At 63.9% G+C, this 26,171-nt stretch overlaps 3 protein-coding genes across 4 annotated transcripts in view; 2 read left to right on the forward strand and 1 right to left on the reverse strand.

Annotated features, from left to right (window-relative positions):
- The first annotated feature begins 110 nt into the window (after nt 1-110).
- Nucleotides 111-1,732, forward strand: MRPL2 (mitochondrial ribosomal protein L2). Its single transcript, XM_086744740.1, has 6 exons — nt 111-364; nt 451-592; nt 666-781; nt 871-981; nt 1,325-1,398; nt 1,488-1,732. Exons 1-6 carry the CDS (start codon nt 121-123, stop codon nt 1,698-1,700), a joined length of 900 nt encoding a protein of 299 aa, XP_086600866.1. The 5' UTR covers nt 111-120; the 3' UTR covers nt 1,701-1,732.
- A 1,083-nt stretch (nt 1,733-2,815) lies between these two features.
- Nucleotides 2,816-18,679, forward strand: LOC147601272 (cullin-9-like). Its single transcript, XM_086743514.1, has 30 exons — nt 2,816-2,880; nt 3,471-4,079; nt 6,677-6,831; nt 7,253-7,771; nt 7,913-8,048; nt 8,491-8,681; nt 9,083-9,464; nt 9,671-9,872; nt 10,178-10,385; nt 10,478-10,671; nt 10,808-11,025; nt 11,171-11,402; nt 11,775-11,880; nt 12,189-12,416; nt 12,581-12,671; nt 12,747-12,918; nt 13,121-13,226; nt 13,582-13,677; nt 13,754-13,929; nt 14,472-14,605; nt 14,685-14,861; nt 15,148-15,263; nt 15,728-15,910; nt 16,238-16,395; nt 16,507-16,717; nt 16,815-16,980; nt 17,117-17,262; nt 17,442-17,559; nt 18,013-18,209; nt 18,290-18,679. Exons 2-30 carry the CDS (start codon nt 3,485-3,487, stop codon nt 18,572-18,574), a joined length of 5,898 nt encoding a protein of 1,965 aa, XP_086599640.1. The 5' UTR covers nt 2,816-2,880; nt 3,471-3,484; the 3' UTR covers nt 18,575-18,679.
- A 185-nt stretch (nt 18,680-18,864) lies between these two features.
- Nucleotides 18,865-26,171, reverse strand: part of LOC104479183 (phosphofurin acidic cluster sorting protein 1-like) — a 66,189-nt gene continuing 58,882 nt past the window's right edge. The window contains exons 10-25 of one of the 2 annotated variants that reach the window (XM_086743512.1): nt 25,367-25,460; nt 24,976-25,047; nt 24,547-24,677; nt 24,291-24,423; nt 24,062-24,166; nt 22,573-22,679; nt 22,102-22,256; nt 21,898-22,008; nt 21,707-21,809; nt 21,305-21,337; nt 20,919-20,961; nt 20,774-20,816; nt 20,528-20,669; nt 20,139-20,362; nt 19,817-19,930; nt 18,865-19,721 (exon numbers count right to left, since the gene is read on the reverse strand). In XM_086743512.1, coding sequence (XP_086599638.1) covers nt 19,606-19,721; nt 19,817-19,930; nt 20,139-20,362; nt 20,528-20,669; nt 20,774-20,816; nt 20,919-20,961; nt 21,305-21,337; nt 21,707-21,809; nt 21,898-22,008; nt 22,102-22,256; nt 22,573-22,679; nt 24,062-24,166; nt 24,291-24,423; nt 24,547-24,677; nt 24,976-25,047; nt 25,367-25,460 — 1,726 coding nt within the window. In that variant the 3' untranslated portion in view covers nt 18,865-19,605. The remainder of the gene's footprint in view (nt 19,722-19,816; nt 19,931-20,138; nt 20,363-20,527; nt 20,670-20,773; nt 20,817-20,918; nt 20,962-21,304; nt 21,338-21,706; nt 21,810-21,897; nt 22,009-22,101; nt 22,257-22,572; nt 22,680-24,061; nt 24,167-24,290; nt 24,424-24,546; nt 24,678-24,975; nt 25,048-25,366; nt 25,461-26,171) is intronic. The other variant, XM_086743513.1, reaches the window with a different exon arrangement.

Below are 26,171 nucleotides of genomic sequence, written 5' to 3' on the forward strand. Positions count from 1 at the left end.
GCGCCACCTGTCGGCGGCACGGCCGGTCTCTCAGCGACACGGCCCCGCCCCTCGCTTCCGGCGGAGTGCCCGCCCCCTCGCCCTGGCGCAGGCGCAGTGGTGGCGGCGGCGGCGGCGACCATGGCGGCGAGCATGGCGGCGGGGCTGTGCCGCGCCTTCGGGTCGCTGCTGCTGTCGGCCGCACCGCGCCGCGCCCCGCCGCCTGCCCCCCTGCTCTGCCTGCCGGGAGCGGCGCTGGCGGCCGCCCGCCGCGGGCTGGGCGGCTCGGCGCCGCGCTGCACCACCGACCCGCTCTGGAAGTGCCGGGTCAAGTACACGGTGCGGCCCGTGGGCATGAAGAAGACGGGCGGCCGCGACCACACAGGTGGGTGGGTGGGCGGGTGGGCGGGCGGCCGGGGTCCCGCGGCCGGCCGGTGCGGGGCCGCCTGCAGCCACTCCGCTGTCCCGCAGGCCGCATCCGCGTACGAGGGATCGGCGGGGGGCACAAGCGGCGGTACCGCATGATCGACTTCCAGCGGCTGCGCTACGAGGAGGGGGCGCCGGCGGAGCCCTTCACTGAGAAGGTCATCAACGTCCGATACGACCCTTGCAGGCGAGTGGGGAGTTGGCCCCGGGCCCGGGTGGTTGCGCCTGTGGCAAGCCCCCACCGTGGGTTCCCTGTGCAGGTCGGCTGACATCGCCCTGGTGGCCGGCGGCAACCGGAAGCGCTGGATCATTGCCACAGAGAACATGCAGCCAGGGGACATCATCAAGAACTCCTCTCACATCGGCAGGATGGCAGGTGCACGCTGGGGACGGGGGCGGCTGTGCCAGCCCTGCCAGTGGCTTGTCGGTTGCCCCCTGCCCAACTCGTCAACTTCTCTCTTCCAGTGTTGGCCAACGAAGGGGACGCCTATCCGCTGGGGGCTCTGCCTGTAGGCACACTGATCTGCAACCTGGAGAGCCACCCTGGGAAGGGAGCGCAGTACATCCGGGCAGCTGGTGCGTCTCTGGGCGGGGGAACCCAACATCTATAGCTGGGTTTGGCTCAGCAAAGATGGAGAGGAGGGCAGGGGGGCACCGCTCTGAGTGGACAGTGACAGGGAGTTGCTGTCCTCTCTTTTCCCCGTGTTATGGTGCAAAACAGCCCTCCAGAGAGGCGGGGGCAGCTCTGCCCGTTTGCTTCCTGGTGATGCCTTGAGGTCCTGTTTTCAGGAAGAAGTGCTGCACAAAGGGCAATTACGGGGGCTTTGGGGAGTTCCCCCTGTGGGGATGTGCTTGCCACAGGGTGGGATACTTTGTCCTGCTGCTCAGGGCAGCTGCCTCCTCCTCTTGCCTGCTGCAGGGACTTGTGGGGTGCTGCTGAGGAAAGTGAATGGGACGGCCATCGTGCAGCTGCCCTCCAAGAGGCATATGCAGGTAGAGGAGCCGTGCTGTCCCTGACCTGGCTGTCTGCGCACGCAGTCGTGTGTCCCCAGGGAGACCTGCAGCTCTTCCCCGTCCCCCAGGTGCTGGAGACTTGCATTGCCACGGTGGGCCGCGTATCCAACGTTGACCACAACAAGCGGGTGATCGGGAAGGCGGGCCGGAATCGCTGGCTGGGCAAGCGCCCACACACGGGCTTGTGGCATCGCAAGGGTGGGTGGGCCGGGCGCAAGATCAAGCCTCTCCCTCCCATGAAGAGCTACGTCAACCTGCCGCGGATCACGGCACAGGAGTGATGCTGGGGTGTAATAAAGCCTTCTCCGTGCCACCGCTGTCGCGTGTCTGCCGCCTTTACTGCACAGGGCCCGGGGAGGTGCGTTCCCCCCGGGACGCGTTCGGCTGCGTTCAGCCCCTGGTGGGACTTGGGCTGCTGGGGTCAAGCAGAGCTCTGCGTAATCGTGCCAAACCTGGCTGTGGGGCAGCTGGGCTCTTCTCTTCCCTCACCCTCGGCTGGCAGGGCAGGCGAGCGTGCAGCCCTGCGGTGAGGCAGGGGGGCGGCTGTCAGCCCGGCCGGCCCCGGTAACCCCCTCGCTGCTCCCCAGCCCCGACCTCTGCCGCCGGACACCGCTTTCCCCGTCCCTCGCTGCCCTCCTCGATCGCTGTGCGGCACCGCCGCCCCCACTACTCCCCGGTCCCGAACTGCCCCAGCCGCACGCCGTCCCGGGCCCCTCGGTACCGGCCGCCCCGGCGCAGGCGGCTGGGAGCGGGCCGCTGGCGGGCGAGGCTTGGCCCCGCACGGCTCCCGTCGGGGCGGAGCGGTGCGCATGCGCGCCCGCCGGTGCGGCAGCGGCGTGGGAGCGGTGTTGGAGGTAACGCGGACCGGCCCGGCCCGGCCCAGCGCCGCGGTGGAGGGCGGCGGGCGGGGACGGGCCAGGGCAGGCCCGGCCTGGCCAGCGCCTCGAGTGGCGCCGTCCTGGGGCGGCCCCGGGCCTTTCCTCTTTGGGGAGCCCTGCGGGAGGCCTCGGTACCGGAGCCCCGAGGAGAGGCAGCCCAGCTCGCCGAGGAGGGGCTGCGGCGGCCGGAGCGGACCAGGCGGGGCCAGGCGCTTCTCGGTGCCTTGGGAGCTGTCGCTTGGCCCCCGCTGAGAAGGAGCTTTGTTCCTGGCCGCCGCCGGCCAGCCCGCTCCCCGGTGGTTGCGGTGCCGAGCCGCCCGCCTTTACCGTGCGTGTCCCGGGAAGCGGGGTGGCCGGGGCGCGGGCCGGTTGCTGCACCGCGCTTCCAGCCCCGGTTGGGCGCGGTGCGGTGGGGCTCTCCAGCGCTGGCTGCCTCCACCTGGCTTGGGCAGCTCCGTCAGCACAGAGCCAGGTTTCCTGGCTGTGCTCCCGGGAAAAGCTGCCCTCCTTGGGCCCTGCTGTCCGCGTTGCCGTGTAACAGCCTGGAGACCCCTGTGTCCTGCCCCGTCACCGCGTCCTGCAAGTGCGCTATTTGCCAAGGAGAAACTGAGCTGTCTCTCGTACTTTAGTACTTAGGGGCTTACAGCACTGACTGTGGGTAGGGTCATAGAATGGTTTGGGTTGGAAGGGACCTTTAAAGGCATCCAGTCCAACCCCCCTGCAAGGAGCAGGGACATCTCCAACCAGATCAGGTTGCTCAGAGCCTCATCCAGCCTGGCCTTGAATGTTTCCAGGGATGGGGCATCCACCACCTGTCTGGGCAACCTGTTCCAGTGTTCCACCGCTCTCATTGTAAAAATATTTTTCCTGGTGCCTGCCTCCCCCTATTTTAAAAACATTACTCCATGACCTAACACGACAGGCCCTGCTAAAAAGTCTCTCCCCATCTTTCCTGTAGGCCCCCTTTAGGCACTGGAAGGCCGCTATCAGGTCTCCCTGGAGTCTTCTCTTCTCCAGGCTGAATAGCCCCAACCCTCTCAGCCTGTACATTTTATTTTCGTTACGCTGCCACATTACAAGCATTGTGACCCGCAGGATCATAGACTTCTAGCCATAGCAAAACCTGTGCTACAGCCACCTCTCCCGATTCCTGCTTCCCCTCTGTCTCTGCAGGCACATTTTCCATCATGGTGAACGAGAGGCACAATGGCAACCTGCTTGTGCACCTGGAACCCAAACTGCAGGCCTACCCGGAGGAGCTGCTCCGGCAGCGGCGAGGCCACGACGGCCAGCCTGAGTACCTGGTCCAGTGGAGAATCGTCAGCTTGGAAGAGAGAGCAGGGGGAGGCGGCAGTGCCTCCTCTGCAGAGACCAAGCCGGAGAACATCTCCATGTGGATGTCAGCGGAGGAGGTGTGCGCCAGCTGCCCAGCGCTGCTGGGCAAGAGGAAGCTGGAAGGGCGGTGGGTGAAAGAGGAGAAGGCGTCCAGCCCGTCGGCTGCAGATGTCCCGCTGGATGAGGCCTCGCTGCTGGAGATGAAGGCTGACGTGAGGAGCCTGGTGCAGCGAGCTGGCCGTCAGATGGCCGAGACCGGGGCCCCCGAGTCCTCCGTCCTCAACACCATCCATGTGCTGAGCGCGTACGCCAGCATTGGCTCACTGGCGGGAGCCTTCAGGGAGACCGGAGCCCTCGACCTGCTGATGAAGATGCTGTGCCACAAGGAGAAGCAGATCCGCCGCAGTGCCGGCAAGATGCTGAGGGCCCTGGCTTCGCACGATGCAGGTGGGGGCAGCTGCTGCTCTGTGCCGCTGAGGGGGTGCGGCTGGGCAGCTGAGGGGTGCCAGTCCTTTTGTAGGAGCGGGACGCCTGGGAAGCAGCGTGTCTCAGGGCTTGTTGGCAAAAGGGGAAGACTCAGACTGGAGCTTCCAGGCGGCTCCTCGGTCGTAGTTTTCCTGGGGTGCTCTTAAGACTTGGGAGCTGTTTCCCGTGACGGGTTCCTGAGCTGTGATGCTGATTAACTGTCAGGAGGACTTGTGCCAAGGGGCTTGGCAGAGTGTTGGGGTGTCTGTGCTGCGGTCTGTCAGTGGGAAAGGCTGTGGCCTGTTCTTGGCAGGGAGCCTTTCCTCAGGCCCTGGTGGGAAGAGGCCTGAGCTGGGATGCTGATTAACTGTTAGGACTGTTAATGGATGTTAGGGGTGGCCGTCTCCTCCAGCAGGCCCAGCACCTCTCCTACCCTGCCACTGGAGCCCAGCCCAGGGTCTGGGGTCCCTCAGGCTGAGGGATGCAGCTGCCACTTTCCTGTTTGCAGGTTCAACCGGTAGCAAAGCTGAGCACCCATCTCAGAGACACACGGACAGACACAGGACACTGACATGGCCGGCCACAGACAAGGCCATCTCCAGGTTCACAAGCACACACGTATTCATGGACCCCTTGAGTACCAGCACGGCCCTTCTGTCTGCCCAGCACCCCTACCTGGATCCGAGCCCCCCTACCCACCTCAGGGGTCCCCCTGTTTGCCAGCTGGTTCACCTCCATGCTTACTAGCAAACACGTAGCGCTCAGACACTCGCCACTCATGCAGTTCACGTTCACATGTCTCTTTGGACTGCCAGCACAGAACACCACCCACCTCGTACCCTGGCCTGGACCCAGGGCCTCCTACTTGGCAGTTAGTCCAGCGTGAAGTTTTGCTAACGAATTACACGCACACCCCATGAACAGGAGGACAGGAGGATCAGGGAAAACACAGGTGCTTACCCTCACCCCCACAAGCACCAGACACTGCAATCCTGCTTCAGCTGCTGGAGCTGAGCTCTTCACTTGCCTCCCTCTCAGTAGCTGTTTTTTTGGGACACACACCGTTCCCTCCTCAGTGGCTGATGGCCAAGGACCCCACCCACTCTGGTCGCTAGCACTGAGACCCTTGCACTTGCTGCAGTGGCTGGCATCGCAGGTTGGGAGTGCCTGTGCCCCTGGGCTGAGTCCAGTAGCCGGCACCCAATCCCCTCTACGCCAGTCTCCCCAGTAACTGGCACTCTGGTGTCTGGTGTCAAAAGTCGACACGACCCACCCCAGATCCAGAGAGCAATGGCTCCTCCAACTGCTAAAGTCAAGCCTGTCGCTCGCTCCCGTTGCTGATGCCGCAGGGCTCCCACACCCCCAGTCAGGCTCCAGTTGCTGGCACCCAGTCCACTCACGGACACGCAGGTCTCGCCAGTAGCTGGCACTCGGTCCTTGCAGTGCCCACACAGATGGGATAGAGAGGTGGTTAGAAAAGATTTCATAAGAAGGTGTAAAAAAGTAGGACAAACTGCGGCGATCGGGCACGGGGCTCAGTCAGACAAGAGCCCTGACCAGCCGTGGTTTACATGTGACTGGCTCCTTTTCTGTCCCGTTCTGTGCACCCCGCTTTGTGCTCCTTGTTGATCCCCTTCCCGTGTCCCTGTCGACATAGTTCCACTGAGCCCCCTCCAGTATCTTGGACCCTCAGCATTACGTCCCTGTCAGTTGCAAAGTCCCAGTTTGCTTGCAGTTTCTTTGTAGCCCGTCAGTGCAGCCGACTGGGTTTGTTTCTGGTTGTTGTCTTTGTTAACGGTAATTGCTCAGGTTTTATGTTTCTGTGTGTTTCTCTCCCCCTCTTTCCCTATCATCCCAATTTGCGAGGTCCTTAGATAATCTTACTGAAAAATAATCATTCTCACAGTCCAAATGTCCTTACCAATTAGTGTGGCTGACCAGGTTTGTTCCTCCTTACTGCCTCCGTTAGCATTTGCCAGTCAGGTTTGCGATTCTTTATGTTCTTGTTTATGGCTTCCTTGTCACTGTTGCTTCTTGCAGCGAAAAGGTCCTTAATTGGGTGCACTTAAAAGAGCAGACAGTCTCCTTCCACAGATCCTTACAAGGAAGACTTGTGCCAAGGGGCTTGGCAGAGCCCTGGTGGGTAGAGGCTTGCTCCTCGCCCCGTCCTCATCATTTGAGAGCAGCTGCTGTGGCTCGGAAATGCCTGATGAGGGTTGGGTGCACCAGGAAGGTTGCTAGTGGAGGTGTGGCTTTCCGTGTCCTAGTGTCCAAGTTCATGTGGCTCTCCAGTGGGGCAGATGGACGGCTGATCCAGGTTAAAACTTCCCTGGAATCGTCCTCTGGAGTCAGTTATTTGGGGTTGCTGCTTTGGGGGAATCTTGCAGCTTTAGGGGTGGAAAATTGCAGTGTTATTTGGTGGAGCAAAATGTTGCCAATCCAGATTAAAGGGCAGAACATGGTTCCAGGTTACACTGAGCAGCAAAGCTGTCCCTTGCCTGCAAGTCTGTCTCAGGAAGGGGGGTGGTGGGGTGAAGGTTATTTTTAGGGAGCCTGAAGGGTTTTCATTGTTGTTGCAGGGAGCTGGGCCTATGTCCTGCTGTCCCTGAGCCAGCAGGATGGCATCGAGCAGCATATGGACTTTGACAGTCGCTACACCTTGCTGGAGCTGTTTGCTGAGACAACATCCTTTGAAGAGCACTGCATGTCCTTTGAGGGGATTCACCTTCCCCAGGTAGCGGCAGGCCCTGCCAGTGCTGGGTGTGTGGGGTTTAGGGGTCAGGAGGTGTGAGAGCAGGGGACCAGAGCTGGTGTCCTTGTTTGGGACAGGAGTGTAGTTGCCAGTGGGCAGCTGAGCAGGACTGGGTGTTGGGAGAGCTGGCACAGGATCTGGGCCTGGCTTGGGGCTGGGGGGTAGTGGAGGGGCACATGGAGAGCTTTGTCTCTGAGCAGGGAGATGAGGGTGGGCTGAGGTCTCTGCTGCTGCCTGCTGGTCCGGAGCTTGATGGACTTGATGATCTCAGAGGTCTTTTCCAACGTTAAAGATTGTGTGATTCTGTCATGGGAGCCTGACCGTGGGTGAGCTGGTGGCTGGGAGAGAGCTGGGGGCTGGAGCTGCTCTGCAGGCTGGAGTCTGACAGCTGTGTTTGTTACAGATCCCCGGGAAGCTGCTGTTCGTCCTGGTGAAGCGCTACCTGTGTGTCACTTCTCTCCTGGACAAGCTCAGCAGTGGCGTTGAGCCGGGAGGGGAGCAGCAGGACTGCGCTTGGCCCAGCCTGCTCCGTGAGGAGCGGAGCCGTGTGAAGCAGGAGTTTGAGTTCAGCATGGCCATGGCGAACCTCATCTTGGAGCTGGTGCACGTGATGGGCTGGGACCACAGCCACAAGCCAGAGCTGCTGCCCCAAGAGGAGCTGCGGCCTCGCAACACCCACTCCATCTTCCAGCACAGGGCCCCAGCCTGCACTGCTGCCCAAGCAGCAACCCCTCCGCCACCAAAAGAGCCCAGCGTCTTCAAGACGCGGTCAGCCTTCCCAAGTCGCAGCAGCTACGTGGAGTACGTGCAGGCGAACCTGGCGCGTGGCATGCGGGTGCGCATGCTGGAGGACTACGAGCAGGTCAGCGCGGGTGACGAGGGTGACTTCCGCCAGAGCAACGACGGCATGCCCCCTGTGCAGGTACCCTCTGCTGGAAGGGCAGGGGCTGTCAAGGGGTCCATCTGCTCTGCTGTGCTGTGGGAAGCACGCAGTCTTGCGTGGGAGTGGTGGGGTTGGGCTTGCCTCCCCTCAGCTGGGTCTGTGTTGGGCTCTTCTCCTCAGGTGTACTGGCAAGCCCTGGGCTGTACATACTGGGTTCACTGGCACATGGTGGAGATCATTGGCCCTTCAGGGCAAGAGGAGCATGAGGGCCAGGAGAAGGTGTCCACCCTGACACACAGCCATAAACTGGTGGCAGGTGAGCAGCCTGGCAGCTGGGCCTGCAGCTTTACTCCCCAGCCCTTCTGCAGCTGCGCGCTGGCACTGTGGACCCTGCTGGTGCTGGGTGTCGCAGTGCGTTGCCCTGGCCGGTTTGGGCACTGTGGGAACAGATTAGGGGAGCAGGGAGCTAGAGGTGCCCGTTTTGAGTGTGTGCTTTTTCCATTCTACAGCCCAAAGAGGTTCAAGTGAAGATGGGAATTCCCATCTGTACAGCTTCTGGGGTCTCCTCCCAGCATGTTCCCCCTCTCTCACTGCCCTCCTGTCACCTCCCTTTCCCACGGCGGCCTGTGGGACGGGGGGGACCTCTTCTGCCCAGACGGCCGGCATGAGCTCTTTCCCTGGGGAGGGTGGGGTGTGCAGCAGAGCGCGGGGGAATTGGCAGAGCTGACAGTGCCCTTCCTTGCTCTGCTCTCCTGCAGTTGCGCAGCCGTTGTTGTGCAAGCCCTTTGGGGGGCTGTACTCCCTGCCTTACCTGGGGGAGCTGCCGACCAAGGCTGCAGAGGCCCTGAGCCGCGCCGAGTGGTGGGAGCTGCTCTTCTTTGTGAAGAAGCTGGAAGCGCAGGAGCAGAAGGAGATCATGTGTCTCATCCAGCAGGACCAGGGAGAGCAGGTATGGGGCAGAGCCTGCGGTGGGGAAACAGGAGGGAGAACTTTAGGGAAGGGACTGGGCCTGGAGGAAGAGATGACAGGTGTGAGGGGAGCTGGGCACAGCAAAGCAAGGAGGACAGCCGAGAGGAAACGCAGTCTCCCGTGACCCTGTGTCCAGCAAGGTTTGGGTAGGCGCGACAAGGCCATGGGGTGATTCTGCCAGTTGCGGCTGGGTGGTGAGTGCAGGTGGGAGGTCTGGGCTGGTGGTGGTTGGGTTGGGGACGGCCAGGGAGAGTGGCACTGGGGAGTGGCCCTGGGGATGTCTGATGGTGCAGCCATTCCACCTGTTCTGGCATTGGCTGTCACAAGGGGTGTGGGGTCTGTGGTGAGTCCATGAGGGTTAACGTGACCCCATCTGTCCAGCTGTTAGAGGTGGATGAAGAAGCCCTGATCCAGCTGTCGGTACCTGTGGAGGTGGCCCAGAAGGTGCTGCAGGTCTTGGAGAAGCGGTGCCAGGGCAGCACTCAGCGTGACCTGCGTGGCTCCCACATCTACGCCAAATACTTCCTCGGTAGCGAGGCCAAGCAGGATGATGAGGGGAGCACTGTGGTGTCCTTGGAGGGTGCCAGCTGCTGGAGCACTGGCCCTGTAGCCACGATGGCCAAGATGGTGAAGGAAGACCTTTCTGCAGCCACAGTGCTGCCCCAAGCCCCCGCTGCGGCGAAGTCAGATTCCCAGCTGTTCAATGAGCTCCTTGAGAGGGAAGGGCTGTTCTTGCCAGAGGAGACAGAGGAGCAGACCAAAGGTAATGCCTGCTACACGCTGGGGCGCGTGCACGGTGCTGGAAGCAGCTCCGGTGCCGCAATGGAGGAAGGCTCTGAGCAGGGCTGGGAGGCCAGGTGGCCAGAGGTTGCCTGGGGAGCGGGGGGCCTGTGGGTGCATGGCACCCCGGTTGTTGCTGGGGGTGTTCCTGCTGCCCTGACACCTGTGCCCCTGCCTCCCTTCCACCAGCGCTGGGCAGCTCCAAGGGGGTGAGCGAGAGGGGCTCGCTGGCCAAGATTGCAGCCGTGGTGGACGTGATCCAGAGCAGCAGCTCAGAGGTGGGGCTGCGCTTGGCCGGGCTCAAGCACATCATGAAGACCCTGGAGGAGGAGCCTGAACCCCAGCAGCAATTTGGCAAAGCCCAGGGTGGGCTGGGGACCAGGAGCGTTGGGTGAGCCATGGGGTGCTGTGTGCTGCTCCTGCTGGCTGGGGAGGGCCATGGTCAGCAGGGTGGGGGCAGGACTGGAGGTGGGAATTTGGGAGGTGGCAGTGGAAGTGGTGGCAATATGTCCCTGCATGTTTGGCAAGGAGAGAGGTGGGTCTTGGGTCCCTTTGTCCCAGGCAGGCTCGTTCCTGGGGCTGACCCAGCTGCAGTAGAGCCCCGTGGGCAGGGAGGAGGTGGCTGGCAGGGCCTGGGGTGCCGGGGTGCCCGTGGCAGTGCCAGGAGGCTCCTCCTGAGGCGTCCTTCCCATGCAGGGAGAAGCTGGTGAAGGTGGCAGTGGAGCTGCTGAGCACGGAGGTGGCAGAGAAGGTCCTGGTGGTGGTGACGCTGCGGCTGCTGGCCGTGCTCATGGCGAAGTACGACTGGCGCGTGCCGTTTGCCACGGAGGGCGGTGTGCGGGCCGTGCTGGCCTGCATGCAGCAGCACGCCTCCTCCGCCCTGGTGCAGCAGGCTGGCCTGGCGGTGAGCGTGGCGGAGGGGGTGCTGGAGCGTGCAGGCTCGCCCAGGGGTGGCAGAGATGCCCGCGGCCCTCCTGACCGCTCTTGACCTTGCAGACCCTGAAGGTGCTGGTGGGAGCTGTGGCCGGCGAGCCAGGAGGTGACAGTGGGAAGCTCTTGCCCCTGAACCACGCGGACGCGCAGATGATGCGGGAGATCTTTGCCAGCATCGGCTCTGCCTCCAGTGAGGGCTCGGCAAGCCTGCTGAGTGCCATCCCTGCTGCCATGAGCTCCATGCAGAGGGTCCCAGGGTAGGGGCAGAGTGAGGATGGTGACTGGGGGTGGGGGGACCTTCTGTGTGGCGGGGGTGGGCAAGGCAGGCAGGTGGGCGCAGGGCAGGTTCCATGCTTGGGCGAGGAAGGCGCCCACGTCGCTCTGTCCCCGCAGGGGCTCCTCAGGCGTGCAGAACGGCTTGCTGGTGGTGAACATGCTGATCGACGGCCACCGGGGCCTGGCAGAGCAGCTGGCGAGCTGCCATCTCCCCGTGGTGCTGCAGAGCTGCTGGGAGGACGGGCAGAGCTCCGGCTGCCCTCACGCCATGCTGGCCCTCAGCGCAATCAACCGCCTCGCGGAGCACCGGCTGCCCCTGCGCCCAGAGACAGCAGGTAGCGTGCTGCCTGCCCCCCGCCCGCCACGCCACTGCCCCAGGGATGCAGTGGGCAGGGCTGCGTCGCCTGCCAGGGCAGAGCACCCCGCTGGCGCCTCTCAAGTGAGTGCCTGGGCTGGGGCCACGTGTCCTTGTCGTGGCAGGAAGAGAGGCCCCACTGGACCTGAAGGACCTGCGGAAGCTCATGGGCAGCCTAGGGGACGGCGTCCTGTCCAAGGACATGCTGGTGGCCCTGGAGAGGCAGCTGTGTGGTGAAGGCCCCGTCCCCCCGGGTGAAGTGGCCCAGCTGCTGCAGGACCACAAGTGCTTCAGGCTGCTGCTGCACAGCTTTGAGGTGCTGGGGGCAGAGAAGGCTGTGAGCCTGAGCATCATTAGGTGGGTCCAGGGGGATTTGGTGGGGGTCTGGGGCCTCCGCAGCAGATGTGTGAGTGCTGGTGGTGATGCTGGGGGGAGGTGGCACGTGTTTGTGGGTCCTGGTGGGGCTGTTTTTCTTCCCCAGGGGCAGGGGTGGGTGCACCCCAGCACAGAGGTGGGTGCTGAGTGGGGTGTCCTGGGGCACGGGGCCATGTGGGGTGAGAGCAGCAGGTGCCTAGGTGCTGGTGGGGTGTCTGAGGTGCCCGGGGGGCCTTGGCTCCCAGTCCGTGTGGGGTGCTGGCCTCCCAAGTGGAGCAGAGAAGCAGAAGCAGGGCTGCCTCTGGCAGTGCTGTCTGCGTGCCCTGGCCTGAACGGGCCCCCTCTGTCACTCAGAATCCTGAACAAGTTCCTGGACGGTTACGAGGAGGACGTGCTGCCCTGGCACGAGTGTGTGGAGCCCTGTTTGTCCTCCCTGAGTGCCCACAGCAGCGACCGGGAGGTGAGGGGGCCCAGGACTCCTGGCGGGCAGGGGTGGCTGTGCCGGCTGTGCCGTGCATCGTCCGGGCCTGGTGTGGGTGAAGCGGCGTCCCCGCCTGCAGCAGCCTGGCCTTGTTGTGGCCAACGTCCTGCGAGGGGCTGTCATGGACGTGTCCCGGCAGTTGGTGTGCCCAGCGCCGTGCCCCGCCAGGCTCTTGTGGGTGCTGCTGCAGTGTCGGGGTGGAGGGGAGGGAGGGCTGCGGCACCCTGCTGCTGGGGCCGGTGGGTTCCCAGTGCTGGCCCAGCCGCTGACGGCCGCTTGCTCAGCAGGTGGTGCAGGAGGTCGTGAGCTTCCTGCACCGCCTGGCCACCGCCAGCAAGGACTGTGCAGTGGCGATGTGCCGTGTGGGTGCCCGCGAGGCTCTGTCCAAAGCCCTGGACAAGCACAGCACGGCCCCGTCGCTGGCACCAGCCCTGCTCGACCTGGTGACGGACTGCGAGAAGTACGCCAGCCTCTGCAAGAAGCTGACCACCAGCATCCTGGCTGGCTGCATCCAGGTGGGCCTGGGGGGGCCCGCCCCGGCTGGGCTGGGGCTCTGGGGGCCACCCAGCTGTGCCTGGCATCGAGGGGCGGCTTTCTGCTCTCTGCCTGCTGCAGCCCTGCGGTGGGTGAGGGGATGAGGACGCAGGCCCCCCGGTAAGAGCCTGGCCCCGTCCTGTAGCTGGTGCTGGGTCAGATCGAGGAGCACCGCCGGAGCCACCAGCCCATCAGCATCCCCTTCTTTGATGTCTTTCTGCGCAACCTGTGCCGAGGTGAGCGCGGGGAGTGGGGGCTGGAGCCCCATGGGCTGACCTGGCAGCTGGAGGTTCTGTGTGCTCTCCCCACAGGCTCCAGCGTGGAGGTGAAGGAGGACAAGTGCTGGGAGAAGGTGCAGGTCTCCTCCAACCCCCACCGGGCCAGCAAGCTCACGGACAGGAACCCCAAGACGTACTGGGAGTCGAACGGCAGCACCGGCTCCCACTTCATCACCGTCCACATGCAGTGTGGCGTGGTGGTCAGGTGGGGCTGGGCCGGGGGGCCGTGGGGCCAGGAGGGCCAGTGGCTGTGCGGGGAGGAGAGGGCTCTGGGGGTGTGTGTGAGCCCTGCCCCAATGGACCCCATCCTGGGGGTCGCTGGATGGGGGCCGCAGTGCGTGGGGCTGGCAGGGGCCGAGGCGGGGAGGTGGGGACTCCTGGGCAGCAGGGTGTTTGCTGTGCTGCAGGGAGATGAGCATGCTGGTGGCCAGCGAGGACTCGAGCTACATGCCGGCCCGCGTGGTGGTGCTGGGGGGAGACAGCCCTGCCACCATCCGAACGGAGCTCAACTCGGTGAGTTGCACACAGGCCGCTCAGGCCCAGCGGTGGGCTGCTCCTTGTTGCGCCGCGCGAAGGTCTCACCCCAATGTGGGGCCCTGGGAGGTGCCCTATGGGGAGGTGGGGATGGCAGTAGCTCTGCCGCAGGAGCTGCGGGAGCTCCTGGCTGTGGGCAGCGGGTGCCCTGCAGCCCTGTCTGCAGCAGGCTGGGGGCCGGGGCTGTGAGCCAGAAGTGGGGCCCTGGCAGGGGCTGTGTAGGGGCTGCTGGGGGGTACAGAGGCCGTGGCTGTAACGGGGGGTGGCCAGGGGAGGGTGCAGGGTGGCTGGCACTCGCTGCCTGGCGTGCTGAGGGCTGGCTGTCTGCCTGCAGGTGACCGTCCTGCCCTCGGACAGCAGAGTGGTCCTGCTGGAGAACCTGACACGCTTCTGGCCCGTCATCCAGATCCGGGTGAAGCGGTGCCAGCAGGTAGGGGAGCGGGGGGCTGGCAGCGTGGGGCGTCAGGGCTGTGCCTGCGGAGCTGAGGGTCGCGCTCTCCCCGTAGGGCGGCATTGACACACGCGTGCGTGGCATCGAGGTGCTGGGTCCCAAGCCCACTTTCTGGCCCATGTTCAAGGAGCAGCTGTGCCGGCGGACATTCCTCTCCTGCACTGCTCAGGCTCACGCCTGGTGCCAGGAGATCTGCCGGGACCGGGAGCAGCTGCTGCAGCTCTTTGGCAGGTGAGTTGTCTCCTGGCTGCTTTGTCGTGTTCCCACTGTCCCGGGGCCTGGGGGGACGGGGCTGGCAGCCCGTGAGGGGACTGCAGCGCCAGGAGAGGAGCAGGTGGGTGTTGTGCCTGGACAGGGAGGGGCCCTGGCTCTTTCCTGGCCACCTTGTGGTCCTGTAGTGCCAGGGCCACCTTGGGGTCCTTAGATTTAAGCTAGCCATGTGGGCATGGGTAACCCAGCAGACAGGTGCCCTGCAGGGGCCAGCGTGTCCTGACCTGGCAGAGGTTGGTCAGGCGCAAGCAGAATCTCATGGCTGCAGGCACCGCATAGTCCCCCAGTTTGGCAGGGGTCGCAAGGGCCCCGAGGCCCAGTGTGGGCAGGGCCCGGGGCCAGCGAGAGGCCCTGGCTGCTGGGGACGAGTGGGGCTACTGGGCTGTTGTGCCTGGCAAGGGGCAGGGCAGGGAGCGACTGCCGCGCTCTGCTTTCCTGGGGGAGTCCCCCTGGCTGTCAGCAGGTGTCTGGCAGCGCTGTGTGCCAGCCGGTTGCTGTTGCAGGCTGAACCGAGCACTGCAGCACGAGCAGGGCTTCGCCACCCGCTTCCTTCCTGACGAGGAGGCAGCCCGGGCCTTGGGCAGGACGTGCTGGGAGGCCCTGGTGAGCCCCTTGGTGCAGAGCATCACCAGCCCAGGTACCCTGCGCTCTCCCCGGCCCATCTGTGCCGTGCCCCAGGCTGAGGCACCCCACTCTGAGTCTGCTTGGCTTTGCAGACCCCCACGGCATCAGCCCCCTGGCCTGGCTGCTGAGCGAGTACCTGGAGAGCGTGGAGCCCCCCTGCCGCCCCACAAGCAGCAGTGCTGTCTTTGGTTGCCGTGTGCGGCGCCTGACCCAGCTCCTGGTCCATGTGGACCCTGGTGGCCCAGAGCCGGAGGAGACAAGAGCAGCTGGTGAGCGAAGCGAGGGGCTGCTCTCCCACGGGGCTGGGAGGGCAGTTGTCTGGAGTGCCAGGCTGTGGCCACGGGGATCCGCTGGGGAGCTCTGGGGGGAGGGAGGGCCCTGTGGCACGGGAGGCTCCCGAGCCAGGGAAGGCTCGTGGCCGTGGCCCTTCAGTGGCCGTGCCTCCCTGGCATCTTCTCTGCCCTGCGCCCCCCAGGGAGAGGGGGAGGCTGCTGGCGGTGGGCGCGTGGAGCCTGCGCGTGGAGCTGCGCTGAGTGCGGGGTTGTCCCTTGGCAGGCGGGAAGGAGGGGAAGAACAAGGAGGCGCCGGCTTGGGCTGCGAAGGCAGTGGTGGAGAAGTCAAGCGGCCTTTGGGGCATCTCGCAGTGCTGGCGCGGCGTGGTGCAGCAGCAGGTAGAGCTTGGAGGGCCGGCCCTGGGGGCTGGAGAGGACGTGTGGTACCCCGCACGGGGCAGGGGGAGCAGGGAGCGGGGTTTGGCAGTGCCCTGGGAGCGTGGGGAGGGCGCAGGGCTGTACCTGGCCTCCACGGTGCCCTAAGGGTGTGGGGACAGCCCCGCTTCCCACCCTGGCAGGGCTCAGGCTGGTGCTGCAGGCTGGCAGCCAGGCACCGTGTCGGGCTGCTGATTTCCCGTTGGGCTGCTGCTGCTCTCCTGTCCTGCCCCTGCCCAGCCCTCGGGGCTGCGCTCCTGCCTCGCCACAAGCTCCGGGTAGCTGAGGGCAGCAGCACCTCCAGTTGGCCCCTGGCCAGGACCTGGGGAGTTGTTGGTGTTGGCAGAGCGAGGCTGGGGCTGTGGACGTTCCCGCGGGCCATGGGCGCGTCCCGCTGTGGCTCACTCTTCTCGCGCTGCGTCCCGCAGGTGCAGCGGTTCCTGGAGGCGGCAGGGCAGGCGCCGGACCTTGTGGAGCGATACTGCGGGCTGTACCAGCGGCTGCGCGGCGCCACGGAGGAGCTCTTTGGGCAGCAGGCTGCCTTTGTGCTGGCCCTGGGCCAGGGCTTCGCAGGGGCTTTGCTGCAGCTCCCCTTCCCCGCTGCCCTGCACGTGAGTCGAGGGAGCACGGCACCAGCGCTGGGACCCCGGCTTCACCGGGCGTAGGCTGGAGAGGCTGCCCTGGCCCACAGCCTTGGGTGAGCTGCGGGTGGGCCGTGTCCTGGCCCCACTGAGCCAGGGAGCCCTGCCCTGCAGTGGTCCTGGATGGTGCCCATCTGCGCCTGCGTGGCGCTTGTCACAGCGTGGCCCCTGTCTCAGGCCGTTGCCTGAGCACCCTTGGCCCCTGCCCGAGAGCCCCAGGGCTTCCCAGCTGCTCCCCTCAGGGACATCCCCCCAGCCCAGTGAGCCCCCTCCGCAGCCAGCCCTGTCCCTCTGCAGGTGAGTGAGCAGTTTGCCCGCTACCTTGACAGGCAGATCCAGGAGCTCCATGGGGCTGCGGGCAGCACAGGGCCACTGCAGCAGCTGCAGCGGATTCTGGAGCCCTTCGTTGTCTTCAGTGGCCTGGAGCTCGCCCACACCTTTGAGGACTTCTACCGGTGAGGGGTGCGGTGTCTCCACGGGACCAGAGGGCCCGGCATGGGGCTGGCGGGTGGCTGATGGCCATGGGGCTCGGGCCGGCCCCTGACCTAAGGCCGGCTGCTGTGCAGGCACTACCTGGGGGACCGGCTCCTGGCGCAAGGGTCATCTTGGCTGGAAGGAGCCATCGTGGAGCAGATCGGGCTGTGCTTCCCCAGCCGCTTCCCCCAAGAGATGCTGAGCAACTTGGCGGAGTCGGAGCAGCTCCAGCAGCAGTTCTACCTCTTCCGGCTGCAGGAGCAGGACAAGCGGCTGCTGGAGCTGGACGCGGGCCTGGACGAGGTGAGCGTGCTGGTGGGGTGGGTGGCTGGGGGCCGCCCATGTTCCTCATGGGGATCCTGGGCCCTGTCCTGAGCTGCCCTTGTGTCCACATGCCCAGGCACTGGGGACGGCCTCGGTGGCGGATGTGCCGGAGGTGAAGGTGGTGGCCCTGTCCCCGCGCTGCTGGCCCATTTCCCCGTTCTGCTACATGGATGAACCCCGGAGGTTTTTCTCGGTGGCCCTGTGCTCCCCCCTGGATGAGTTTGCTGACTTCTGCAGGCAGAGTGGGTGTCGTGGCCGCGGGGGTGCGTGTGGGTCTCGCCGGGGCCCGAGCCCTCTGTGACAGCTCTGCCCAAAGCGGCAGGAGCGCTGGGCTGTGCTGGGAGCGCCCGGCCCTTGTGCTGATGCTGTGTCTGTCAGGCCAGAGCCAGCTGGGCTGGGCGTGCGCGAAGCCCCGGCGGCTGCAGTGGACGTGGCTGGGCCACGCTGAGCTGCGGTTTGGAGACTGCGTCCTCCACGTGTCCACGCTGCAGATGTACATCCTGCTGTGCTTCAACAGCGCCGAGGTAGGAGCTGGGGCTGCCGTGGGGCGAGGGAGGCAGTGGGTGCTGGAGCATAGCAGGGCCGCGTCCTCCGTTCCAGTGGGGTCTCCAGTGGTGTTTGGGGCACGGTCCCGGTCCTTGTTTGGGTGGGCCTGTGGCTCATGGGTCCTGGCTGGCTGTTCCCCTCCCATGCCCTCCTGCAGGAGGTGGCTGTGGAGGCCCTGCTGCAGGCCACGGGGCTCCCTGCAGACCTGGTGCGCCACGCGCTGACGCCGCTGACCCACGGCGAGGGTGTCCTGGTGTGGAGCTGCACGCCAGGAGGTGAGTGTGGGGCTGGGGCACCCCTGGGGAGGTGCAGGGCTGAGCCCCAGGCAGGTGCTGAGGTCGGGGTGCACAAGCTCATAGGGGACGCGATGGGGCTGAGGCGAGTCTGTCTGTTGGTGCTCCGGGCGCGGGTCCATGTGTCAAGTTGGGGCCCGAGGCCACGTGTAGGGCTGGGGGGTGTGTGGGGGGCTGTGGCTGGGGCCGTGCATGGAGCCTGGGTTAGGGTGGGGGGGTTGGGTCTCAGGTCTGTGTGGGGCTGGGGACCGGGGCCAGGGGTTGTGCGTGTGGCTGTTGCCAGGGGCCATGTATGGGGGGCAGGAGTGGGGCTGACACCTGTGGAGGCAGCAGTGGGAGGCCCAGGGCTGGGCCCAAGAGCCACACGCGTGTCTTGGGGCTGCTTCAGGGCCCAGCTCAGGGCTTGGCTGACCCTGGGCCGGGTGCCAGCTCCAGGTGTGCTGCAGCTGAACCAGGCAGCCCTGGCCCAGGCCTCTGGCCGCCACCTGAGGCTGCTGCCCCAGCAGAGGTACCTGCGGGCGGAGAGGGCTGAGGTCAGCGCCCTGGAAAGGAAGAGGAACATCCTCTGCTGCCTCATCACCCGCATCCTCAAGGTGGAGAAGCAGCTCCACATCGACAACTTGGTGTTCAGGGTATGGAGGGCTTGCGGGGCAGCGAGGGGCCGCCTGGGTGCTGCACCACGCTGCAACGTGGGGCTCCCTTGCTGCTGTAGGTGATTGATGCCTGTCAGAAGGGCGAGTTGGGGCCAGGGCTCCAGTTCCTGAGCTTCTGCTGCCACAGTGTGGATGTGCTGTCCTGTGTCCTGCACCTGTTGAACCAGGGCCATCTCCAGCGCCAGGAGAAGAGGCCTCATGTCTTGGAATATATCTCTGCTGAACCCACAACACCTCCTACCTCTCAGGTCCAACCCCAGGTGGCCTTCCAGACTGTAGAGATCAAGATGGCAGCAAGCCCAGCTTCTGCCGAAAGGAGACAGACTTTTTCTACCTTCAGGTAGACGAGGACTTGACTGGGCTGGGAGAACACGGGCTTGGTTCAGTCTGTCTCTGCTTGAGTACTTGTGGGTTTTATTTGAAATAAATGAACCCAGCTCCACCCAGTCCCCATTCGTTGAGTGTCGGAATGTGACCAGGTCAGGTCATCCACTGGTTGCTTGTGCCCGGGCAGCCCTGCTGGCTGTGCTCGCTGGAGTGGTAGCAGTAGCTACACTGCCCCGCATTGTTCTCACCCAGCTGTGCTGGGCCACGGCTTCAGGCACGGAGGGACACACACGCTCCCCCTCTGCCATAATGGTACCAGCATTAATTTATTAAAATTAATCCCGAAAAGTAACCGTACAATAAATTTAAAAAAAATAGAATCTTGTAAAAAAAAAACCCAGGTGCCCCTATGCCACACCTCCAGCTGGCAGCGCCTCGGGGCAGGGCTGGTTGGGAAGGGATGGGAAGATGAGGGTGACCCTCAGCAGCCTGGGGACAGCCTCAGCAGCGCTATACCAGCCTCAGCAGCAGGGCTGCAGCGGGACTAGAAAAGCTGCTGAGGCTCAGCCCCGAAGGGTAGGGCCAGGGTGGCAGCAGGGCTGGCAAGGGGCGGTACAGGGTTGGTGGGCCCTGCTCAGCACCTGCCCCCTCGCCCCAAGCAATCCTGCTGGCTCCAGCACTGGGGAACCGGCCCGGGCCCAGCCCAGCTGGGGCCCTGGCTGGCCGGGGAGCTGGCCTGGCAGGAGAGCAGGGCCCACAGCCCTTTCTGGGTCCCTGCTGGCTGGCGCCAACCCTTGTCCCAGGGTGCTGTTGGGGGTCACGGGAGGCAGATGGCATGGTGCCCTGGCTGGTGTTGGAGGGTGCGCAGACCCGGTCTCGCTGGCCTCACCTTCACGGGTCTTGGCCCACAGGGAGTGGTGCGGGTGTGGGGTCTCCCTCTGCAGAGCAGGCAGGGGCTGGGCCGCAGGAGAGAGGGTACAAGAGTGTGTCCACCTCCCTGTCTCCTCCTGCAACCCTCCGCAGCTCCATCTCAGGGCTGCCCCACGCATCACACACTCTTCGAGTAGCCAAAGATGCCCACAGGGAGGTACTTGACGTGCGTTGGCCACTGTGCTGCCAGCTGGAAAAACTTCACATCGTTCCACTCCACCCCATCTATGGAGACTGAGAGGAGAGGGTGCAGTGAGGCGCAGCCCTGCGGCAGGCAGCCTGTGCTGCTCGGGCTGACACAGCCCTGTGGGGCTTGCGCCTCCCCTCACCTCGCAACATGGTGTTCTGGTGCTTGGCTGTGCAGATGAGGCGTGTGATCCCTTCAATGACTTGGCTTTTGGGCTCCAGGTCCTTCTCTTTTGGTTTCTTGCTCAGGAACATCACTGTGGGCCGAGGACCGACAGGACCAACGTGAGGATGTCCCCACCTGGCCCCGGGTGGGAGCCCTCTCCCGAGGGCTGGCTGCGCTGACTGGCCCCTACTGGGCCGGGTCTCAGCCCTGCCCTCCTGTGGGCTCCCCCCCTGCCCTTTTTGCAATGGACTGTGGCCCCACAGCTGGGGGCCACAGCACCCCAGGGTGGGCTTGGTTACCTTTCTTGTTTTTCTCCTTGGTGACCACGGTCATGGCCATGGTGCTAGGGGGCACCAGCTCCCCCGTGCCGGGGATGCGGCTGACCTGGAGTGAGCGGAAGTTGCTCTTGAGTGTGTTCTTGATACCCGTCTCTCGCTTCTCGCCCTCCTTCTTCCTGTCCAGCCCCTGCGTTGTCCAGTAGTCCACCTGTAGGCCCATCACCTCCACACCAGGGCTCAGAGACCTGGGCAAGATGTGCAGCACATGGGTGCTGTCCCTGCTCCTTTCCCTCCCCAAGGCCCAGCTGCAGCCTGCCCTGGGGGCACCCTGGCCCAGTAACCCCAGGACGTGGCAGCCTGGCCCGTGAGCACCTCAGGTCCTCCCACCTCAGCACCCCCTGTTTCCTTACCCAGCACCTGAGAGGCCACTGCTGACAGACGGGGAGGGTGGTGGGGTGCTCACAGTCTCCTTGCCATAAGGGGCTGCTCCACCGGCGGCGGGTGCTGAGCTCAGCAGGGAGGGGGTGCAGACCGTGGCATCATCTGAGTCCACTGGGGAGGAAGAGTGTGGGTCGGGGGGGGCCTGGGGGACACCAACAAAGGTTTCTCTCCAATGGAGAAGGGAGCCAGGGACTGCCAGGCTCCCAGAGACTCACCAGAGGCGCTGAAGGACTGCTCCACCAGGCCCACCTTCACCACCTACCCGGACAGACAAGTCAGATGACTGCCAGCACCAGCAGGGCCGCGCACTGCCCCTCTCCCCCCAGTCCCATTTCCCTGCCAGTCTGTCAACACACTCACCCCGACAAAGGGCACAAACTTCTGGCAGGAGTCCTCGTCGGGGCTGCGCAAGGAAGAGAGGCCAGTCAGGGTCTGGGTGTGCTGAGCACCGAATGCCGTGTGGCCCAGGGTTCCCCCACGCTGGCAGGGGCCAATGCTAGCTCACTGGGACCATATCGTCTGCCCTCCCTCCCATGGGACCCCCTGTCCCCGACATGGCAGCACAGGGCACACTACACAAGGAGGCAAGGAGTCGGCCCTTCCGGTGCTGGGAGAGGGCTTGCATGCGGGAGGGCAGCCCTGCCCCGCTTTGGGGGTCATGGCTCCTCTGCACGGCAAGAGGGACGGACGCACATGGGGGGAAGGGTGGGGGGCCAGGCAGCGGCACAGCAAGCACAAGCCAATACCTGATATAAAAATCAAAATAGAGACTTCTCTTCCTTGGGTGCCAGAAACCAAGAGAAGGGAGAGGTGAGAGTGCAGCTGGAACACGAGCGTCAACCCCCGGGCACACTGCCGGCTCGCGGCCCCCAGCCCAGCCCAGCCCAGCCCTGGTAGCAGGTCCCCACTGGTGGGGCTGCCGCAGCCCACAGCTGCCGGAGGGGCCAAGCGCGACAGAGGGTGGCAGGGGATGGCGCTGCAGGCCGCTCACTGTGGAACCCCAGCTCCCCTCAGCACCACGCTTGCTGGCCAGTGGAGTAGAGCGTGGGGCCTCGCTTGCTTGTCCCCAGTCTCCCACAGCCCAGTCCCAGGCACAGCCCAGACTGGGGCCGGGTGAGGCAGGACAGGCGCCCCTGGGCCACACTCACCTCTTCTGCTTGTACGTCAGCATGGCCTCAGAGATGGGGAGCTGGTGAGAGAAGCTGGCTCCAGCGATGAACTGGGCGACGCGGCCCGCGATGTCCACAGTGTCTGTGGGCACAAAGAGCCGGTGAGGGCCTTGGTACCAGCTGAGATCCCCTTCAGGGCACTGCTGGCCCCAACCTGCCCAGCTCCTCACCTGCGACGGGTGGCTCAGCCCTGCTGAACAGCTCCCGCCACGCTGTGTCCAGGAAGAGAGTGCTGTATTTGTTATCCACCGAGGCCAGGTACTTGGCCAGAGGGTGAGAGCCTGCGGGTGAGAAGGGCGATGTTGGCTCCAGGTTAGGGAGCCTGGGCTGGTGGGAGAAAACAGTCCTGGGGCCGGGCTCGCAGTGGCTCTCACCCAGCGGCACGAGCAGGAAGCGAAGGTAGTTGAGCCAGTCGGGTGTCTTGCTGGCCAGCTGCTCCACAAAGAAACGGAGGACAATGCTCAGGTAGCTCTGGTCCCCCGCCACCACCACTTTTACCGGGGGAGGCATGTGGGAGTTACAGTTACAGCTGCCAAAGGGAGAGAAACAGAGACTGTGAGGGATGCGCAGCGGCTCAGCAGGTGGGTTGAGGCGCAGAGGACATGCCCCACCAGGCCAGCCGACCCAGCATCAGAAACTCATTGCTGACAATTTCCAGCTTGCTGAGCACTGCCATGGGCACAGCCAGCACTGGGATCCCCCGCTTTCCCCAGGGCCTACACCAGCTCCCGTAGTTGTGTCCACAATCCCGACGGGTCCTAACAAGCCCTGGGCAAGCCAAGGCCCTTCCCAGCCCTTCTCTGCAGTGACAGGGAGCCGCCAGGCCGAGCCCAAGCTGTACTCACTATCGCTGGATGCGGGAGACGGTGGTGTTGAAGGCTGCCTGGATGTCCGCCACGGAGCAGGTGGATACGACCAACTGCTTGTGCGCCTGGAGCTGCTCACTCACGTACTGCCAATGCAGAGAGCTTGGGTTAAGGTAGCCTGGGGGGCCATGGCTGCGCTGGCCGGCACCAGCCCATGCCTGCCCTGGCCCTTGTGCCCCCCAGGATAGAGCTGGGACCCTGTCCCCACCCATGCTGCGTGGGGAGGCTGAAACCATCAGGTCACACCTGGCTGCATGCCCGAGCATCCCTGCTCCTCCCAGCTCTGCTCCGGGGAGGGGGGGCAGCCAGCCCCTTGCTCTGGCCTTTGAGCACAGCAGTCACCACCCTGCAATGACTAGGGCAAAACTGTCCCATGAACCAGGCTGTGCTCCTTGAGATAAAGGGTTTGGTCCAGGGACCCTCCAATTTAAATCCTGCCATCCCACAGCAGGGCTCCGTTGTAGGCTCAGTCCTCCTCTACTCATTCCCTTCACTTGCTCTCTCCCACTGTGGCTCTCCAAAATCCTTCTGTGCCTCTCCAGGAGTCTGCGTGCAGCTGAACAGGGGTAAAACAGGCAGTCATGCTGACAAGGGGGCTTAGAAGATGCCAGGGTCTGGGAATGGACATTGCTCCTTTTTACCCATCAGGACAAGAGCTAGAGCAGGAACATGCCAAGGATGTGCAGCTTGGGTCAAGACTTCATCACCTCTCACTGAGAAGCTGTTTCTTCTGCCACAAACCCTGCCTTGACTTTCCAGCACTGTATCTGGATGTCAGACACAGCTGCAGGATCCCAAAGGGGTTTCACCAGTGCTTTATGTAACTGCTGATAGCATGTTTGCACACATGTACATGGTCCTGCTCACCTTCAGCGGTCAACTCCACCATGCATGGAGGAGGCAGGTGCTCTTCAGGGATTGGGCTCATCCTCACACAGACACAACGCACACCAGCATGAGGCAGGAAGGCCTCACGTACCTCCCTGCCCGGAGACCCCAGCTCTGACAGTGCAGTTAATGCTCCCTGGGAGCGGTGGGCTATGCTCTCCCATCTCTGAGTGGGAAACAGCACCTCTGCTGCTTCCCAGGCCCTTCCCAGGGAGTCTGGCACCTCTGCCAGGGCATTCAAAAAAAGCTTCGACCAGTGTGGTCACTGGGAGTCAGGACCAAGCAGTGAGGACACAATGCACAGTTCATTAACCAACCCTTCTGGGACCGCCCAGGGTACCATGCTTGGAGGATCCAACAATGGTGGTGTTTGGCAGATGATGGAGGAGACACCAGACTCTTGTGTATGTAGCTCAGCACTGTGAAATGCACTGTCTCCCTGAAAGAAGGGCCATGTTGGGGGAGAGGAGGGCACAGCTGGTGCCAGTTTTCCTAGGACCCTTTGCCATGGTTGAGAGAATCCCCTGGGACCCTGCTTACAGCTCCTCCCATGCATCCAGCTCCCGTCATGCCTACTCACCTGCCCCTGCCACTCGGCGACATTCACCAGCACAATGCTCTCAGGGAGCTGCTCATCTGAGACCAGGATCTGGTTCAGCTGATCGTAAACAGACTTTCGGGGCACCTATGACAGCATCACCACGAATGTTAACACCAGCTGGCTGCCTTGGCTGCTCTGCCCATGGCTGAAGGCCTGGCAGGACTCTTGAGTGAGAAGCCTCCAGGTGAGGTGGCTTCCAGGGCCTCACCTGGGTGCTGTGCCATGAGTCTGGAGAGCTCTCACTATCCAGGCTGCTTGCACGGCCACCCTGTCCCTTTGAGCTCTGCCGGTCCTTCACAGAGGTGCTGCGGGGACGCCACAACTGCTTGCTTTCTGCCTTGCTGTGAGAGAGAGGTAGGAAAGGCGACACTGTTGAAGAAATCCCATCTCCACCAACCCCCACTCACTCCAGGGAGCCAACCTGAGCCCCTTCAGCCTTGGTATGGGGTGCAGATCCACCTCACCTGGGGGACACAGCACTGGGGAGCTCGGCTTTGGTCCCGGGACCCAGCTGGGCCAGCCTGTCCACGCTGCCCTCCCTCGTGGTAGCCTCTGCGGGGGCCAGCCGTGCACAGGGCTCCTCTGCAGCCAGCTCCTGAGGGCCACACACAGTCATTTCACACACACACTGCTCTCCCTGCCCCGCTCCCTGCACCCATGGGTGCCCTCCATCGAGGACAGGTCTGGTGGCCCTGCTGGAGAGCCAAGGCTGCAGAGCCTCGAGGGGCTGGGCTGCATCTCCTGCAGACCCTAACCCTCCTTCCACTCTTGCTGCTCTCCAGTCCAATCTACCTGTCCCCCGAGTCCTGCTCCCAGGCTGGTGGGCACCCCTGGTGCAAGGTGGTGCCTGAGGGAGCTCCAGCCCCACTCCACATCCCGTAGCTTGGACTCACCACTGCAGGGACTTCCACTCCTGGCTCTTCCTGTGGTCGCAGCACTCCTGGCTTCCGCTTGTCTGCCTCGCCCTGGGGGACAGGGAGCAGGGTCAGAGCAGGATGGAGCACCCTGAGTGAGGCGGCCGCCAGTGACCCATGCCTGGCCTCACAGAACATGTGCTCCCACAGGGGAGCCTGGCATCCCCCTGGGACTGGCCCCAGAGGATGCCCCCCATCGCTACCTGTCTGCCTGCACTGGGAAAAAAAAGAGGAAAGAAGGGAAGGAGCAGCCTCAGGCAGGTGCTGCCAGGAGCTGTGGTCTCAGAGGGAGCTGCAGGCACTGTGGGGATGCTGGGCTGGGTGGGGAGGGAAGGAGGCAAGAGGTGGTGGTGGTGGTGGTGTAACTCACAGGGCTGCCCGACTCTTGATCCTGCCCTTTCTGGCTGTGCAGACTGCCGATCTCAGTCTGGGAACCAGAATGAGAGACTCCCTCAAAGAAACGCCTGCAGAGAAACAGACAGACGAACGGACAGACAGACAGACAGACGGGAGAGAAAAAGGCAGGAATAAGAGAGGAACAAAGTCACCATGATCCCAGCACACCCCCGCCAGCCTGTCCCAAGCACAGAACACTGTTGAGAGGTCCCCAGTGGGACACAGGGCCAGACACTCAAGTCTCCGAGCGACTCACAGCCTAGGAGCAGATCTGCCAGCAGACTGCCAGCCCCACACACCACGGTCTGCTGCAACAATGCTGGGTGCAGGGACAGGATGGGACCACCCCAAACCAACAAGGCTAAACCCAGGGGGTTGGAGGTAAGGTCCCTGTCTCCTAGCCAGCAGCAATTTCTCTCTCAGATGATCCCCTACCACTGCAGCACAGGGTGAGGAACCGCCACCTTGTCCCATCTCACTGGTACACCGTCTCTGTCAACACAACTCCAATGTGCTGCTGAGCCTCTTTGCCCCCTCTGCACCACCATGGCTTCCACAGATTTCTGCTGCCTTCCCTTCTGCTCCCCCTTTCCCAGGAAGGGCTCCTTGCCTCTGACTGCTGCTACGGCACACTTCCACCTTCCCATTCTGCTCTCCTCTTTCCTGACGCTCTGAAGACCACAGTATTGGACACAGAACCACACTGCAGGTAGTGCAGCAGCACAGCAATATCCTGTTTTGTTCCCCAGCACTTAAATTTGACTTTTTTTTAGGTCTCT

Source organism: Chlamydotis macqueenii, chromosome 3, assembly GCF_036417535.1.
Source record: "Chlamydotis macqueenii isolate bChlMac1 chromosome 3, bChlMac1.mat, whole genome shotgun sequence".
In the NCBI taxonomy this organism is placed as follows: domain Eukaryota; kingdom Metazoa; phylum Chordata; class Aves; order Otidiformes; family Otididae; genus Chlamydotis; species Chlamydotis macqueenii.